The sequence below is a fragment of the Benincasa hispida genome, chromosome 12 (genome assembly GCF_009727055.1).
Source record: "Benincasa hispida cultivar B227 chromosome 12, ASM972705v1, whole genome shotgun sequence".
Classification (NCBI taxonomy): domain Eukaryota; kingdom Viridiplantae; phylum Streptophyta; class Magnoliopsida; order Cucurbitales; family Cucurbitaceae; genus Benincasa; species Benincasa hispida.
The window spans coordinates 49150839-49167726 of NC_052360.1; the positions used below are offsets into that span (position 1 = coordinate 49150839).

A 16888-nucleotide genomic window follows, 5' to 3' on the forward strand; every position below is an offset into this window, starting at 1 on the left:
TGGCACATCAAGTGTTTCTTTTGACTTTGAGAATATATTGACTTAATGTTGTTGTTTTCTTTTATCTATCTTCATGTTTTTTTTAGTAACTTTTGTATATTTTAAGTGTTGTTTTTCTTATTGTAATTATTTTTTTTTTAATAAAGAAACATGGATCATTTTCATATGTTGGGTGACTCAAAAAATGAATAAAGAAGATCTATATCTGGCAGACACTGCAATTACAGATACAATACTTACAAATAAAAAATACTTTTCCAAATTGACAATGTTGAAAGCAAAAGTAAATACAATATCAGGTTCTGCAAACTTGATTGAAGGTTTTGGAAAAGCAAATATTATTTTACCTAGAGGAACAAAATTTATAATTGACAATGCATTGTTCTCTAGTCAATCAAAGAGAAATCTTCTAAGTTTTAAAAATATACGTTGCAATGGTTATCATATTGAGATTGATAGTAAAAATAATGTGGAATATCTATATATCATATCCACTGTCTCAAATGGAAAACGTATATTAGAAGAGTTGCATGCTTTATCTTTTGGATTGTATTATACTCATATATGAGTAATTGAAACATATGCAACGATGAACTTGAAGTTCATCCAGACATATTTACAATTTGGCATGACCGATTGGGTCATCTAGGATCTATAATGATAAGGAGAATTATTAAAATTCAAATGGACACCCATTGAAGAACTAGAAGATTCTTTAATCTAATGAATTATCATGTGATGCTTACTTTCAAAGAAAATTGATAATTAGACCATCACCACCTAAAGTGGGGACTGAATCACCTTCATTTTTAGAACGAATTCATGGTGATATATGTGGACTCATTAACCCATCAAGTGGACCATTTAGATATTTTATGATATTGATAGATGTATCCAATAGATGATCCACACGTGTGCTTATTATCAAGTTGAAATCTTGCATTTGCAAGATTACTTGCTCAAATAATTAAGTTAAGAGCACAATTTTCTGATTATATAATTAAGAACATTCGTCTTGATAATGCTAGTGAATTTACATCCAAAGCTTTTGATAATTATTGTATGTCAATTGGGATAAGTGTTGAACATCCTGTAGCTCATGTTCATACACAAAATGGTTTAGTAGAATCATTTATAAAATGTTTGCAATTAATTACAAGACCATTACTTATGAGAGCTAAGTTTTCTTCATTTGTATAGGGACATGCTATTTTGCATGCAACGTCACTTATACATATTAGGCCAGTAGCTTATCATAAGTACTCACCATTACAATTAGCTTATGGTCATGAGCCAAATATTTTCCATTTGAGAATTTTTTGATGTGCAGTATATGTTCCAATTGCTCCACCATAACATACTAAGATAGGTCCTCAAAGAAGGTTAGGAATATATGTTGGATATGATTCCTCATCAATTATTAAATATCTTGAGCCCCTGATGGGTGATGCATTTACTGCATGATTTGCTGATTGTCATTTTAATGAGACAAATTTTCCAATATTAGGGTGAGGAATTAAGAAGTTGGAAAAATAAATTACATGGACTGGATCGTTATTGTCTCATTTAGATCCCCGTACAGTTCAATGTGAACTTGAAGTTCAGAAAATAATTCATTTGCAAAATATAACAAATCAATTACCAGATCATTTATAGATGCAAAGAAAGTAACTAAGTCACATATACCATCTGTAAATGTTCCATAAAAAATTGATACCCCAACACAACAAGTTGTCACTAATGAGTCTGAAACATGCCAGAAGTGTGGTCGACCAGTGGGTTACAAAAATAAAAATCCTCTAAAAAGAAAAATAATTAATAGTTAAGAAGACTTGGTTTAGGATTTAAATACCCATAAAAAAATCCTCGACATGACTAGTGAGGAAGGTGAAATACCTAAAGATAATAATGAGATTTCAATAAACTATGTCATGTCAGGAAAAAGATGGAATCGAACTAATGTAATTATTGACAACATTTTTGTGTATAATGTTGCTCTTGATATTATATCTAAAAATGAGGATCGTGAACCAAAATCTATTGAAGAATGTCGACATAGAAAAGATTGGCTTCAGTAGAAAGAAGCAATCGAGATAGAATTAAATTCACTTGCAAAATGTCCGATTTTTGGACCAGTAGTCCGAACACCAAAAGTGTTAAACCTGTGGGATAAAAATGGGTATTTGTGAGGAAAATAAATGAAAATAATGAGGTAACAAGATATAAGGCAAGACGAATTGCATAAGGTTTTTCACAAAGACCTAGTATTGATTTTGAGGAGACATATTCTTCGGGGGTGGATGCAATTACATTAAGATATTTTATTGACTTGACTGTGTATAAAAGTTTGGATATGCATCTTATGGATGTAGTCACAATATATTTATATGGATCTCTTGATAATGATATTTATATGAGAATCTCAGAAGAATTTAAGGTACCTGAAATATATACATCAAATTTTCAGGAATGGTATTCAATAAAGTTACAGAGATCACTATATGGATTGAAACAATCAGGACGGATGTGGTACAATCACCTCAGTGGATATTTATTGAAAGAAGGATATCATAATAATCCAATATGTCTGTGTGTTTTTATAAAGAAATCACAATCAGGATTTGCTATTATAATTGTATATGTTGATGACTTAAATATAATTGGAACTCATGAAGAGCTTTCAAAGGCAATATAATATCTTAAGAAAGAATTTGAGATGAAAGATCTCGGAAAAACAAAATTTTGCCTTAGTTTGTAAATTGAGCATTTGGCAGATGAAATATTTATTCATCAGTTAACTTATATAGGAAAAATTTTGAAAAGATTTTGTATGGACAAAGCACATCCATTAAATATTCCAATGGAAGTTCCTTCATTGGATATAAAGAAAGACATATTTCAACCTCGAGAAGATAATAAAGATCTTTTTGGTCCTGAAGTACCATATCTTAGTGTAATTTGTGCACTTATGTATCTTGCTAATAATACAAGACCAGATATTGCATTTTCAGTAAATTTATTAGCTAGATATAGTCATTCTCCTACAAAAAGACATTGGAACGAAATTAAGCATATACTCTATTATCTTCGAGGAACAATTGATATGGATTTTTTTATTCAAATAAATCAAAATTTGATCTAGTTGGTTATGTAGATTCTGGATATATATTTGATCCACACAAAACTAAATCTCAAACAGGTTATCTGTTCACATGTGGCGGCACTGCTATATTATGGTGATCGGTGAAACAGACTATAACGACCACTTCCTCAAATCATGCTGAAATTCTTGCAATTCACGAGGCTAGTCGAGAATGTGTATGGCTAAGGTCAATGATTCAACACATTCGTGAAACGTGTGGCTTGTCTTCTAATAAAAACATTCCAACAATATTATACGAAGACAACAAAGTTTGCATAGCCCAAATCAAAGGAGGATATATTAAAGAAGATAGAACAAAACATATTTCACCGAAGCTTTTCTACACTCATGATCTTGAAGAAAATGGCGACATCACTGTACAATAAATTTGTTCGAAGGATAACCTGGCAGACAATTTACAAAGGCATTACCAATTGCAACTTTTGAAAAATTGGTGCACAAAATTGGAATGCGACGACTCAGAGATCTTAAGTGATGTTTTTGTTGGGGATGATGCCCTAAAGTTTCGTGTTCTGTAGTTTGTAAACAGTTTGTACAAATGCTTGTGACATATAATATATGATATTTACATCACTTATTGACTTTGCACATTTAGATGTTTTATTTGCTTTACCACAAACCAATAAACTAAAATTCCTAGTTGTCATTATGTAACTTAAGCATGTATGTGGTGACATACAAGTGGATCATGTCTTAAGTGATAACCAAAATGGTCTGTAGTATATGGATATAGGAAGGAAACCTTATCCTGGTAACGCTACGGATACGACCCGCTTTGTGGAATAGTTACAAGTATTGTGACTTGTCACAGATGGTCTGATCATGATCATTCGTGTTGGGGACATGCGAGTGGGGGCGTCCTATACAAAGAGTTTGTATAATACATACCCACAAAGTGTTAATGTCTCATTATATAACACCGTTCATGATAGAGACTTCACTTCACTAGGATGACCATAGGTAACATGACCTCTATCCTGAGTGAGTTGGGAACTCTTGCCATCGAGGGCGGTCTTTTAATTTGCATGGGTGTGAGTGGCCAGGCCGCCGATTCAAAACTACCACTTTGGGGATTCGTCTGATTTGGGAGCTGGGAACTCAGCTACACAAGATAGAATTCACTCATTCCCGAAGCAGGGGTAAGTAGATAGATAACTTCATTAAGGGCTGATCCCAGGGCTTGAACGATGTGGCGTCACACACCTTCTCTTGGATTGAGAGATGTTCACACATAGTAGGACTATGTTGTATTGTTCATTAGAGGGATCAATGGTACTTAAGAAGTGAGATGTAACTATAAGAGCAAAACGGTAAATTGGCCCAGCTGTACTTACGAGCATCTGTGAAGGGTTATTGTACTCATGATTGGTTATATCCGATGGACACAGAAATATATCTGTGGTAAGAAGAGTTCAGCTATCGGTCTTTAGTGGAATGCCTGACAGTTAACGGATGGTGGATCTCGTGACTAAAGAGTTTAGTTAGCTATTCTTGTACCGTTGGAGCTTCGAGCCATAGATCTATAAGGTTCCCTTTGTAGCTTGGATACAAGTTGAGAATCAGTTTTTGGGCATGTCTGAAATGTTCAAATTAACAAGAGGAAGTTCGATTATATATGATATAATTGAACTGGTTAATTATATATGATATGATTGACTAAATGTATGAGATACATTAATTTGGAGGAAATTGGATATAAATATGATTTAGTAGAGGAGAAAATGCTATGGTTGATATACGATATTAAACTGTAGATTATGAATATAATATGATTATATTTATTATTTTATTAATTGGACGATTATGAGATAATTGCCCACCGTTTTCTCTGAAATCATGCGTTAGTGGGAGTTCAATCCAGTTATCGTAACTGAATAATAAAATGAAAATTGTTTTCATTTTGCAAGAGATCTAAGAGAGACACATAATTGGTCATGGTGTGATAGCATATGATCGCATAGTATTTGAGAGCCTATACGATAGTGCATCACGTTTACTAAACGATCGCACACCTGCGCGCGCATTCACTAAACAATCGCTTAGTGCCCGTGCCTAACTAAACGATCGTATAGACGAATGCCCAGTTTTTCCTACATGATCATGTACCTCGCCTAAAAGATCAAACACCCGACTATACGATAGTCTTTTCTTTTTCCCACTTGCTTAATATTTTGTACACGATAGCCTTTCCTCCTCACCTCTACTAAATCCGAACAAAGCCCACCCTTTGGATTGTCACTTCGAGAATACTGAGAACTCCGAGTGGTGGTGTCGTCCCCGTTTCCTGGTATTCGTGTGAAGCCGTTTGTGGTAGACGATTGGAGGTGCTAGACGATAGCTTGCTGGTTTAGCAAGAACGAGAGGAGTTCGTTTGTGGAGAGAGCGAGTCTTGCCGAGAAGAAAGTCTTCAACTGGTATGTTTACTCGTTCTCTTGTCTTTTATCTTTTAAGCATGTCAATAATTTAGTGTTGTTAAATATAAGGGAGCACAGTCCACGTAGTAAAGTCATGTTACGTGAGCATTCCAACGAAACTACTGAAACTTCAACAAGAGTTGTTGAACGGTCTTCTTCATCAGTAAAAGTTGATGATTGTTCATCTAGTAGGTCAGTTCCACCTCAAGAGTTGAGGGAACCTCGACGCAGTGGGAGGGCTGCGAACCCGCCCGTTCACTATCTGAGTTTCACGAAAATCCTTGCTATGTTAGCAGATGGCGACGTTGAGGATCCATTGTTTTATCAAAAGACAATGGAGGATGTTGACCAGGATGAATGGGTCAAGGCCATGGATCTCGAGATGGAGTCGATATACTAAACTCAGTATGAGATCTTGTAGATCAGCCTGATGGGGTAAGACATATAGGTTGTAAATGGATCTACAAGCACAAATGGGGTGCTGGGGGAAATGTGCAAACCTTCAAGGTTTGACTTGTGGCAAAGGATTATACCCAGGTAGAGGAGTCGACTATGAGGAGACTTTCTCGCCTATTGCTATGTTAAAGTCGATCCACATCCTCCTGTCCATTGCAGCTTATTATAATTATGAGCAAATGGACGTCAAGAAGGCCTGTCTGAATGGCAATCTTGAGAAGATCATTTACATGGTGCAACCCAAGGGATTTATTGCCCAAGGTCAAGAGCAAAAAGTTTGCAAACTGAATCGGTCCATTTATGGGCTGAAACATGCGTCTTGAACATTCGATTTGATACTGCGATCATATCGTATGGCTTTGACCAAAACGTTGATGAACCTTGTGTCTATAAGAAGATTGTCAACGGTTCAGTAGTTTTCTTAGTGTTGTATGTAGATGATATACTACTCATTTGCAATGATGTAGGTCTATTGACTGTAGTTAAGAATTGGTTAGCAATCCAATTCCAAATGAAATATTTGGGAGAGGCTCAGTTTTTTCTGGGTATACAGATGTTTTGGGATCATAAGAACAAAGTGCTATCGTACACTGACAAGATGTTGCTCAAGTACTCGATGCAGGACTCCAAAAGAGGCCTACTGCCGTTTAGGCATGGAGTCACTTTGTCTAAGGACATGTGTCCTAAGACACCTCAAGAGGTTGAGGAAATGAGATGGGTCCCATATACATCTGCCGTTGGCAGTTTGATGTACGCAATGCTCTGTACTAGGCCAGACATCTGCTACGCTGTGGGAATAGTCAGTAGGTATCAGTCCAACCTAGGGTAGGGTCATTGGACCACAGTGAAGAACATCCTCAAGTATCTTCGGAGAACGAGAGGCTACATGCTCGTGTATGGATCTAGGGATTTGATCCTTACTGGATACACGAATTCTGATTTTTAGACTGATAAGGACTCTCGCAAGTCCACTTTAGGGTCAATTTTTACTCTTAATAGAGGAGCTGTAGTGTGGCGAAGCACTAAGCAGGGGTGCATCGCCGACTCCACTATGGAGGCGGAGTACGTAACGGCTTGTGAAGCTGCTAAGAAGGTCGTCTGACTTAGGAAGTTTTCTGCAGACTGGAAGTTGTTCAAGGATATGTCTAGGTCCATCCCCTTCTATTGTGACAATAGTGGGTACTGTGGCGAGCTCCAAGGAGCCTAGGAGTCACAAGCGCGACAAACACATAAAGTGAAAGTATCATCTGATCCGTGAGATAGTGCATCGAGGGGACGTGATTGTCATGGAGATCGCTTTGGAGCACATCATTGTCGACCCATTTACGAAGGCTCTTTCGACTACAGTATTTGAGGGTCACCTTCAGAGTATGAGTCTACGGGATCGCCCGCGACTGGATTAGAGCAAGTGGGAGATTTTATTGTATGGGGCTTTTATGCCCTAGTTTATTGTTTTGTACTAGTTTCTGTACATCCCACTCGCTTTAGGACAAGTGGGAGATTGTTGGGGATGATGCCCTAAAGTTTCGTGTCCTGTAGTTTGTAAACAGTTTGTACGAACAGCTTATGATGTATATATATGAATATTTACTTCACTCCTTAACTTTGCACATTTAGATGTTTTATTTTCTTTACCACAAACCAATAAACTAAAATCCCTGGTTGTCATTATATAACTTAAGCATGTATGTGGTGACATACAAGTGGATCATGTCTTGGGTGATAACCAAAATGTCTGTAGTATATGGATATAGGAAGGAACCTTATCTTGGTAATGCTACGAATGTGGCCCGCTTTGTGGAATAGTTACAAGTATTGTGACTTGTCACAAAATGGTCTGATCTTGATCATTCGTGTTGGGGACATGCGAGCGGGGGCGTCCTATACAAAGAGTTTGTATAAGACCTGACCACGAAGTGTTTAATGTCTCGTTTATAAACACTGTTCATGACAGAGACTTCACTTCACTAAGATGACCATAGGTAACATGACCTCAATTTTGAGTGAGTTGGGAACTCCTTCCATTGAGGGCGGTCCATTGATTTGCAATGGGTGCGAGTGGCCAGGTCGTCAACTCAAACCTACCACTTTGGAGATTCGTCTGATTTGGGAGCTGGGAACTTAGCTACACAAGATGGAATTCACTCCTTCCCCGAAGTAGGGGTAAGTAGATAGATAGCTCATTTAAGGGCTGATCCCGGGGCTTGAACGGTGTGGTGCCACACACATTTTCTTGGCGCGATAGGTGTTCACACATAGTAGGACTATGTTGTGTTGTTCATTAGAGGGATCAATGGTACTTAAAGAGTGAGATGTAACTACAGGGAAAAAATGGTAAATTGGCCCAGCTGTACTTATGAGCATCTGTGAAGGGTTATCGTAACTCATGATTAGTTATATCCGATGAACACAGAAATATATCTGTGGTAAGAAGAGTTCAGCTGTTGGTCTTTAGTGGAATGCTTGATAGTTAAAGGTTGGTGGATCTCGTGACTAAAGAGTTTAGTCAGCTATTCATGTATTGTTGGAGCTTCGAGCCGTAGGTTCATAAGGTCCCCTTGGTTGCTTGGATATAAGTTTAGAATCAGTTTTTAGGTAAGTTTGAAATGTTCAAATTGACAAGAGGAAGTTCGATTATATATAATATAATTGAACTAGTTAATTTTATATGATATGATTGACTATATGTATGAGATACATTAATTTGGAGGAAATTGGATATAAATATGATTTATATCAAGTAGAGGAGAAAACACTATGGTTGATATATGATATCAAACTATAGGTTATGAATATAATATGATTATATTTATTATTTTGTTAATTGGACGGTTATGAGATAATTGCCCACCGTTTTCTCCGAAATCATACGTTAGTGGGAGTTCAATTCGGTTATCGTAATTGAAGAATAAAATGAAAGTTGTTTTCATTTTGCAAGAGATTTAAGAGAGACGCGTAATTGCTCACAGTGTGATAGCATTCGATCGCATAATATTTGAGAGCCTATACGATAGCGCATCGCGTTTACTAAACGATCGCACACCCGTGTGCGCATTCACTAAACAATCCCTTACCATTTCCTAAACGCGCTTAGGGCCCGAGCCTAACTAAACGATCGTATAGACGATTGCCCAATTTTTTCTACACGATCGTGTACCTCGCCTAAACGATCAAGCACCCGACTATACGATAGTCTTTCCTTTCTTTCACTTGTTTGATCTTTTGTACACGATAGCCTTTCTTCCTCACCTCTACCAAATCTGAACAAAGCCCACCCTTTGGATTCTCACTCCGAGAATACTGAGGGCTCTGAGTGGTGGTGTTGTCCTCATTTCCTGGTGTTCGTGCGAAGCTGTTCGTGGTAGATGATTGGAGGTGCTAGACGATAGCTTGCTGGTTTAGCAAGAACGAGAGGAGTTCGTTTGTGGGGAGAGCGAGTCTGGTCGAGAAGAAAGTCTTCAACTAGTACGTTTACTCATTCTCTTATATTTTATCTTTTAAGCATGCCAATAATTTAGTATTGTTAATGCATATCTGTATGTGTGAATATTTATGTAGAAATTCTGTCACAATGAATTGGAAAGGTTCGCTTCTGCTCATAGATACTCTTGTATAAGAGTTCTTTCAGTTTTCATGAGGGGGAGCAAATATATTCTTTTGAAAATATAAATTATATGAAATATGTACTCTTTTTCCTTCATTAGGATTTTTTTCCATGTGGTTTTTTCCTAATAAAGTTTTAATGAGTCATATTTCATACATATAATGGGCATCTAAGGGGGAGTATTATAAATATTATATAAAAACAATACATGCCTCTAATCCCATGCTTAATGTCCAATGTCAAGTGTCATTTTCTCATTATCACATGTTGTGGCTATGTGTCCAAGTGTGCCACTTCCTACTTGCCAAAATTTCCTATAAATAAGTGGTCATTTGTGGATTTTGTAGAGATATATACATTGGTGAGAATTGCACTTCGATTACATATTATCCAATTTAATAATTTTAGTTATTTTATGCTTTTAGTTATTTTATTTTATTTATTTATTATTATATTATATTTTCTCTATTTGTACTTCTCAATTTCACAACATTTTCAACCTTTGTTTTAATCTATTATTTTAGTATATACTTTTCGGCTCTTATTTTTATCTTATTCTATTACTACATCTTTTTTTCAACTCTTATTATTGTTTTATACTCTCTATATTTTTTCAACTCTTATTTTTATTTGATTCTATTAGCATATTTTTCAACACTTTTACTTTGGTAAAGTTAACATCTAAATCGACAACGAAGGTGAATATATATCGAAACGTAGAATTATCTATCTATTCCATTGAACTTACAAAGAAAATAATTATTTGATGTGTAAGGTCTATTCATCTTGAAAATTAGTACTTTTAACTATAAATTTAATAAGTATGAATCCAATGAACAAATTCATTATTCAATAATAAATATATTTTTTAAAAAATATAATATTGAATTCAATAGTTTAAAAAATATTGATGCAAAATCCAAATACTAAATACATATTCCATAATTTCAAACTCCAAATATATAAAATATGATATGGTCTCGTGCATAACATTAAGCAAGAAAAAAAATCCCTTCATTACATTGAAGAGATTTTTTAGAATTCTTCAAAAATTAAAAATCTATATCAAGTTATAAATATTAAATTTTCCAAATTTAAAAAAGCCTTCAAGGTCTTATATAATTTTTTTCTTCATCCCATGATCATTCCAAATACGAGATTAATTTAATACTTGTAACTTGATAGCAATTTTTTTTTTTTTTTTTTTTTTGTAAAATAAGGTTAACTTCTTTTCACCCAAGCATGAGTTCAGAACGCTTTGTTTTTTGTTTCACTCCAAAAGGTCTCATATCAATGGAGATAATCATCCTCATTTATATACCCATGATAATCCTCTTATCTAACCAATGTGGTACTTTGGTCGTATTTCCAATAATAACAAAATCGATATTGACCTATATCTTCATAAACAAACCTGATTGTTATTGATTTGATTAGCTTCAATCGATATTGAGTCAATTTTCAACTTTTATTGTGCACATTAAATGTAGAAACAACATATGAAGTTTACACTAAAAAAACACAAACTTTGTCACATTATTCTAGAAAATATTTAGTTGTTGGTAGCTATCACACTTTATCACTCTAATTCTTGAATAAAGAGTTCCAATGTGGTAAGTAACTACATGTTTCTCATATGTTAATGATGGAGTTAATGGGATTCTTTTCAAAGTGTTAATGGAGTTTCTGTTTAATTTGTAACCCCATTATACACGTGTCCAATAGCATACCCGAACCTATATTTCGACCGAAATTATTTCCAATCAATTTTCAACCTAAAAATATACCACTTATATATATATATATATATTTAACCGTAAAATTCAGCAAGTGGTAAACAAGATGATTCCAATTATTCTCCCAACCTATATTCTCTTTTGACTCTCTCTATATATATTTATATATTTGGTTAATTCAACCTTCCAAATTTTGAAATGACATCAAATCGGGAAAAATCCCAAAAATATTTATTTCAGAAGTGTTTGACATCAAATTTATGCTCAAAATGGATAGAATATGTTTGACGCTAGATGAGATATACTTATCTCTCGACAATTTTGACAAGTGAGAATAAATTACATTACATTTATTTTTTTATAAAAAATATAAGAAAAATACTTAGATGCACCTTAATATGCAATTATCTTTATGTCGTCATTTTAATTGTTTAATCAAAATTTATTATGTAATAAACTCTTTTCTCTTATTAAAATATTTTTAGAATATACTTTCTCGTACAATTAAAGTAGATTATACAAAGATGATAGGTTCAACTCAAAGATACGAGTGGCAAGTATTGTTGGAAGTTTTTAGGTTTGAACACAAAACATCTTAAATCATCCTATTTTGATACCAAATTAAATCATCAATTGACTTAAGAATTTAAGTTGTTGGATCAAGATAAATTGAATTGTAATATTTTGTTTTTAGAAAAATAAGATTAGTCTACTAATATTAATATTAATGTGGGTTGACTAATATTTATAAAATAAACTTTAAGCAGGAAGAAAGTAAGTATGATGGTCGTGTAGTAGAAAATTAAAATCAGCCTCAGAATATAATGGCTCAATGTGGCCCAATTATGATCTCCATCTTGATCTCCCACGTGTCAATTTTTCCACGTGCCTACTTCAAATATCCATTTTCGTTGCTTATATAAATTCCAAACTCCAAATCCATCTTCTACGCACCATTTTTCTTTCTTCTTCTTCTTCTTCTTCTTCTTCTTCATATAATTTATAATTACAGTCATGCAAATCTATTTACAATCGCCACCGCCGCTGCCGTCACTTTGCCGGAGCTCCTCCACCATTGAAACCCCTCCAATTAGGAAGCTCAAAGTAATCACTCCGCCACCTCCACCACTGTCGCTCCCAAAAACGGTGTCGCCTCCGCTGCGTCGGCTCAACCCATTTCAGAATTTGGCGGCGTCCCTACTGGACGCCGTCGAGTCGTCACTGATCGTTGATAAATTGCCGAAAACTGTTGACCCGACGGTTCAAATTTCGGGTAATTTCTCTCCGGTTCCCGAATGTCCCGTCCGCCACGACCTTGAAATCATCGGGAATTTACCTGCATGCTTACGTGGCGTTTATTTACGAAACGGCGCTAACCCCATGCATGCACCCATAGGTGGGCACCACTTGTTTGACGGTGACGGAATGATCCACGCCGTTACATTTCACTGCGGTAACAAAGCTAGTTACAGCTGCCGATTCACTCGCACGAGCCGGCTTCAGCAGGAAGCCGCTTTAGGCCGACCGGTTTTCCCGAAGCCGATCGGCGAGCTTCATGGTCACCAAGGACTGGCGCGGCTTGCAATCTTTTTGGCTCGAGCCGGGATCGGGTTAATTGATGGTTCTAAAGGGACAGGTGTCACCAACGCCGGTCTGGTTTATTTCAATGGTCGATTATTAGCTTTATCCGAAGATGATCTTCCGTATCACGTTAAAATCAAGGACGATGGAGATCTTGAAACGATCGGACGGTTCAACTTCAACGGACAGATTAACTGTCCCATGATTGCTCATCCTAAAGTGGACCCCATTTCGGGAGATCTTCACGGTTTGAGTTACAACATGATTAAAAAACCATATTTGAAATATTTACGGTTCGACCGGTTCGGGAAAAAATCACGTGACGTGGACATCACCCTCCCTGAACCGACGATGATCCACGATTTCGCGATAACGGAAAACCACGTTGTGATACCAGACCATCAAGTGGTTTTCAAGTTATCCGAAATGGTTCGGGGTGGATCACCGGTCGTGTTCGACCCGAACAAAATTTCCCGGTTCGGTGTCCTGCCGAAATCCGAAGTCGACGAGAAGGGAATTGTTTGGATGGAGGTGCCGAATTGTTTTTGCTTCCATTTGTGGAATGCGTGGGAGGAAACCGGCGACAACGACGAGAAAACGGTGGTCGTACTAGGGTCGTGTATGAACCCGCCTGATTCGATTTTCAACGACCGTGACCAGCCGTTAAGGATCGAGCTGACGGAAATCCGGATGGATGTGAAGAACCGGAAAGTGACACGTCGGGTGTTCGGCTCAGGGATGAATTTGGAAGCGGGTCAAGTGAACCGGGGGTTGGTTGGGCGGAGAACCCGGTTCGTTTATATGGCGATAGCGGAGCCGTGGCCTAAATGTTCCGGCATTGCGAAGGTGGATTTGGAAACCGGGAAGGTTAAGAAATTTCTATACGGCGATGGTCGATACGGTGGTGAACCATTTTACGTGTCGGAAAATGGTAATTGCGGGGGAGATAATGAGAATGAGGACGGTGGATTTGTTGTAGGGTTTGTGAGGGACGAGAAGCGGGAGAGGTCGGAGCTGGTGGTGGTGAAGGCGGCGGAGATGGAGGAAGTGGCGGCGGTGAGGCTGCCGGCGAGAGTTCCGTACGGATTTCACGGCACATTTGTTAGTGAAGAAGAGTTGAAGGGGCAAGCTCCGAACTAGATTTTTTGTTCCTTTTCAGCCTTGTTTTTGTGTACATTAATCACTTTGTAGATTATTTTTATTTATTTATTTTCCTTGCGGTGGTTTGTAATATTAAGTGTGGTTTTTGAGATGTATTTATTGTAGATATAACTTATAATATCTAATTAAGGAATAAAATTAAACGAAGATATATTTAGCGGATGCAAAGAAATTGGACTCTCTCTCTTTTTTTTTTTTGAGTTATAAAATATATTTTGAAAAAAAAAACAAACGAACTAACAATATTGTACAACAGTGATTCAAATTTATTCAAAATTTAAATTTGATGATACAACATGGTTTAATTAGTTTAGGTTCTGTTTTTGAAATTAATGTTCGTGTTTCTCCTTTAAAAACAAAAACAAAGTTTAGAAGCCTACGGAGCAATTGATAATATTGATTTTTTCTGTTTTTGGTTTTTCCTTCTATTTAATGATTTTTTGTTTCTTATATACTTTAACAACCCAAAAGTTTTATGCCCAAAAAAAACCCCAATAATTTTTAAAATTTTATTTTGTTTTGAATTAAATTTGGCTAGAATTTTAAATATTTAGTTAAAGAAGATGAAAATGATGGTCAAAAAGTTTAAGAAAGCAGTAAAAAAAATTTATAGTAAGAGTAATATAAGGGATCTTTAACTGGATAATAACCAGTTTTTTAGCTGGAGAAATTTTTGGCATTCTTTATTCACCTAATATGATATATTTCTAATACCACCTTTGAAATAAAATTAGTTTCTGTGTTCTCTACAAGAAACAACGCATCGACTTTAGTAGTAGTTGTTTTTTTCTTGTTTTGTTTTCTTTGTTTTTTTTTTAATAAAGCACTGACCTTTTCCAGATATATAATATTTTTAAAATACGCAAAAAGTTATAAGATATTGATGTCATTTCTTTAATTAAAAAAAAGAAAAGAAAAAACTTGATGTCAAAGGTCAGATATTTTATAATTTCATAAATAATAAAATTATGTCAAAGGGTCAAGGAGGTTGTGTAGAATGAATTAAAAAAGTTATGCTAAATCAATGTACTTTTATACTATAAATGGTAGTAAAGTAACTCATGACTCATGAGACACATCTACCTTTTTTGTTTATAATATTTAATTATCACATTCTATAAAAATATCAAGTACAAATTGATTAAAATTGTATGAACAATTTAGTTGGGTTAAAAATTCGTATTCTTACTCTTATTTGTAGTTGAAATAAGAGAAAACTATGATGCGTTTGATAATTTTTTTAAAATAATTTACATATTATGTAGATTTTTAAAAAATTAATGCAATGAAGTAGTGGTTTGGTGACCTATGAAATACTGGTTAAAAAAAAAGTATTTTGAATTATTTGTTTTAATTCTTCATATTTTTAATTTCTTTTAATCAATGACAAGAGGGTGTAGAAAGTTGAATATATAATTTTTAGGTCAAATGTATAATGTGTAAACCAATTTAAATGGTAGGTCTTATAAATATTTGAAAAACTACCATTCACTTAATTAATATTATTTAGTGGCATTTGAGCTCATCACTTTGTCAAATTTTTATGTTTGCACTCATAGTCTTGTACATTGTATATATATTTTTCATATGAATCTATAGCTATTTATACATTTTGAGTTAGAATTAAAGTTCTTCTAAGAGAGCTAATTTTGCTTCTTTTACTTTTCTTAAGCATATCTTCATTTAGAATTTGGGATGGAAAGAGATGAACATGTTTTAATTATGCAAACCTAATATGGACGTGAAGCTTATATATGTACTTAGTAAATCTTATCTTCAATAATTAAATCTCATTAGTTGCTTGCAATATTCTCTCTCTTCCAAATTCAAACATATGATTGAACTATGTCGAGTAATTAATTTGGTTTGGTGCATATGCCCAATACATCTAGTGCTCAAGTTAGACTTGAACTATGTTGAGTTGAGCAAAGATGTGAGAAAGATTGTGTGTCTTATGATATCAGTATTTTTTATGCCTAAATCTAGACGGGAGAAAATATGTCTGATTTCTTTTATATGACAGTAATAGTTATTTGTACTTTGAGGAAGAACAAGGGAGCTGCAAGATAGAAAGATTTGCGCACCGATGTGGTGCTTGCCACACACACTCCGATACTTGAGTTAAAAAATGTACTTATGTAGCAAGTAGAGAGTTTGAGTACTAGAATAAACTTACTTTTTCTGAATCCACAATTATGTCTTTATAGTGAAATTCTAACTTGGGGCGTCCATATTAGGGTTTCAAAGTCATATTAGGTTAGTTGTCTAGACAAATAGGTCAGAGCATGCATTTAGCATGTCCCGTTCATCAAATTTGGAGGCTCAGACTCGATCGTCTCATTCTTGGCTGAGGCCGAAGCCGAGCATGTTAGTTTGGGTCTTCACTCAAACTCTCCTTTTTCCATCCTTAATTAGGCTATAAGGTATAGTTTTCTGTGTTTAGTTTCGTCATTTTCTTGATCGAATAGTTTGCGAATTTGATAAAGTCGATTATTCCGTCAAGTCCAAATTCACTCGCAACAATTATGAAAGTGACTTTTTTTAGTTGTGATGATTGCTGGTTGACGTCTGTACAATTTACTCCAAGTCAAACTTATTACTCTCTCTTTACAATATCTTGGATGAAAAATTATCGATCCTCTAATAAACAATAGATATAAACTTGAGAGTAGTTTTGTGGTATGAATGAATTGTTTGACTCATAACAATGGGTTGCACCACATTATATGTGTGAAACAAAAAAAAGGGTGTTTAGACAAGAAAAAGTAGAGCC

General features: G+C 35.2%; 1 protein-coding gene across 1 annotated transcript; it reads left to right on the plus strand.

Moving 5' to 3' along the window:
• Positions 1-12340: 12340 nt before the first annotated feature.
• Positions 12341-14271, plus strand: LOC120067968 (9-cis-epoxycarotenoid dioxygenase NCED6, chloroplastic). The gene has a single exon (XM_039019626.1). The coding sequence runs from the start codon at positions 12388-12390 to the stop codon at positions 14092-14094; it is 1707 nt and encodes a 568-aa protein (XP_038875554.1). The 5' UTR covers positions 12341-12387; the 3' UTR covers positions 14095-14271.
• Positions 14272-16888: the final 2617 nt, after the last annotated feature.

Bases quoted from the DNA above. Each gene is read 5' to 3' on its own strand.
- LOC120067968 (XM_039019626.1), top strand. From the start codon at position 12,388: ATGCAAATCTATTTACAATCGCCACCGCCGCTGCCGTCACTTTGCCGG.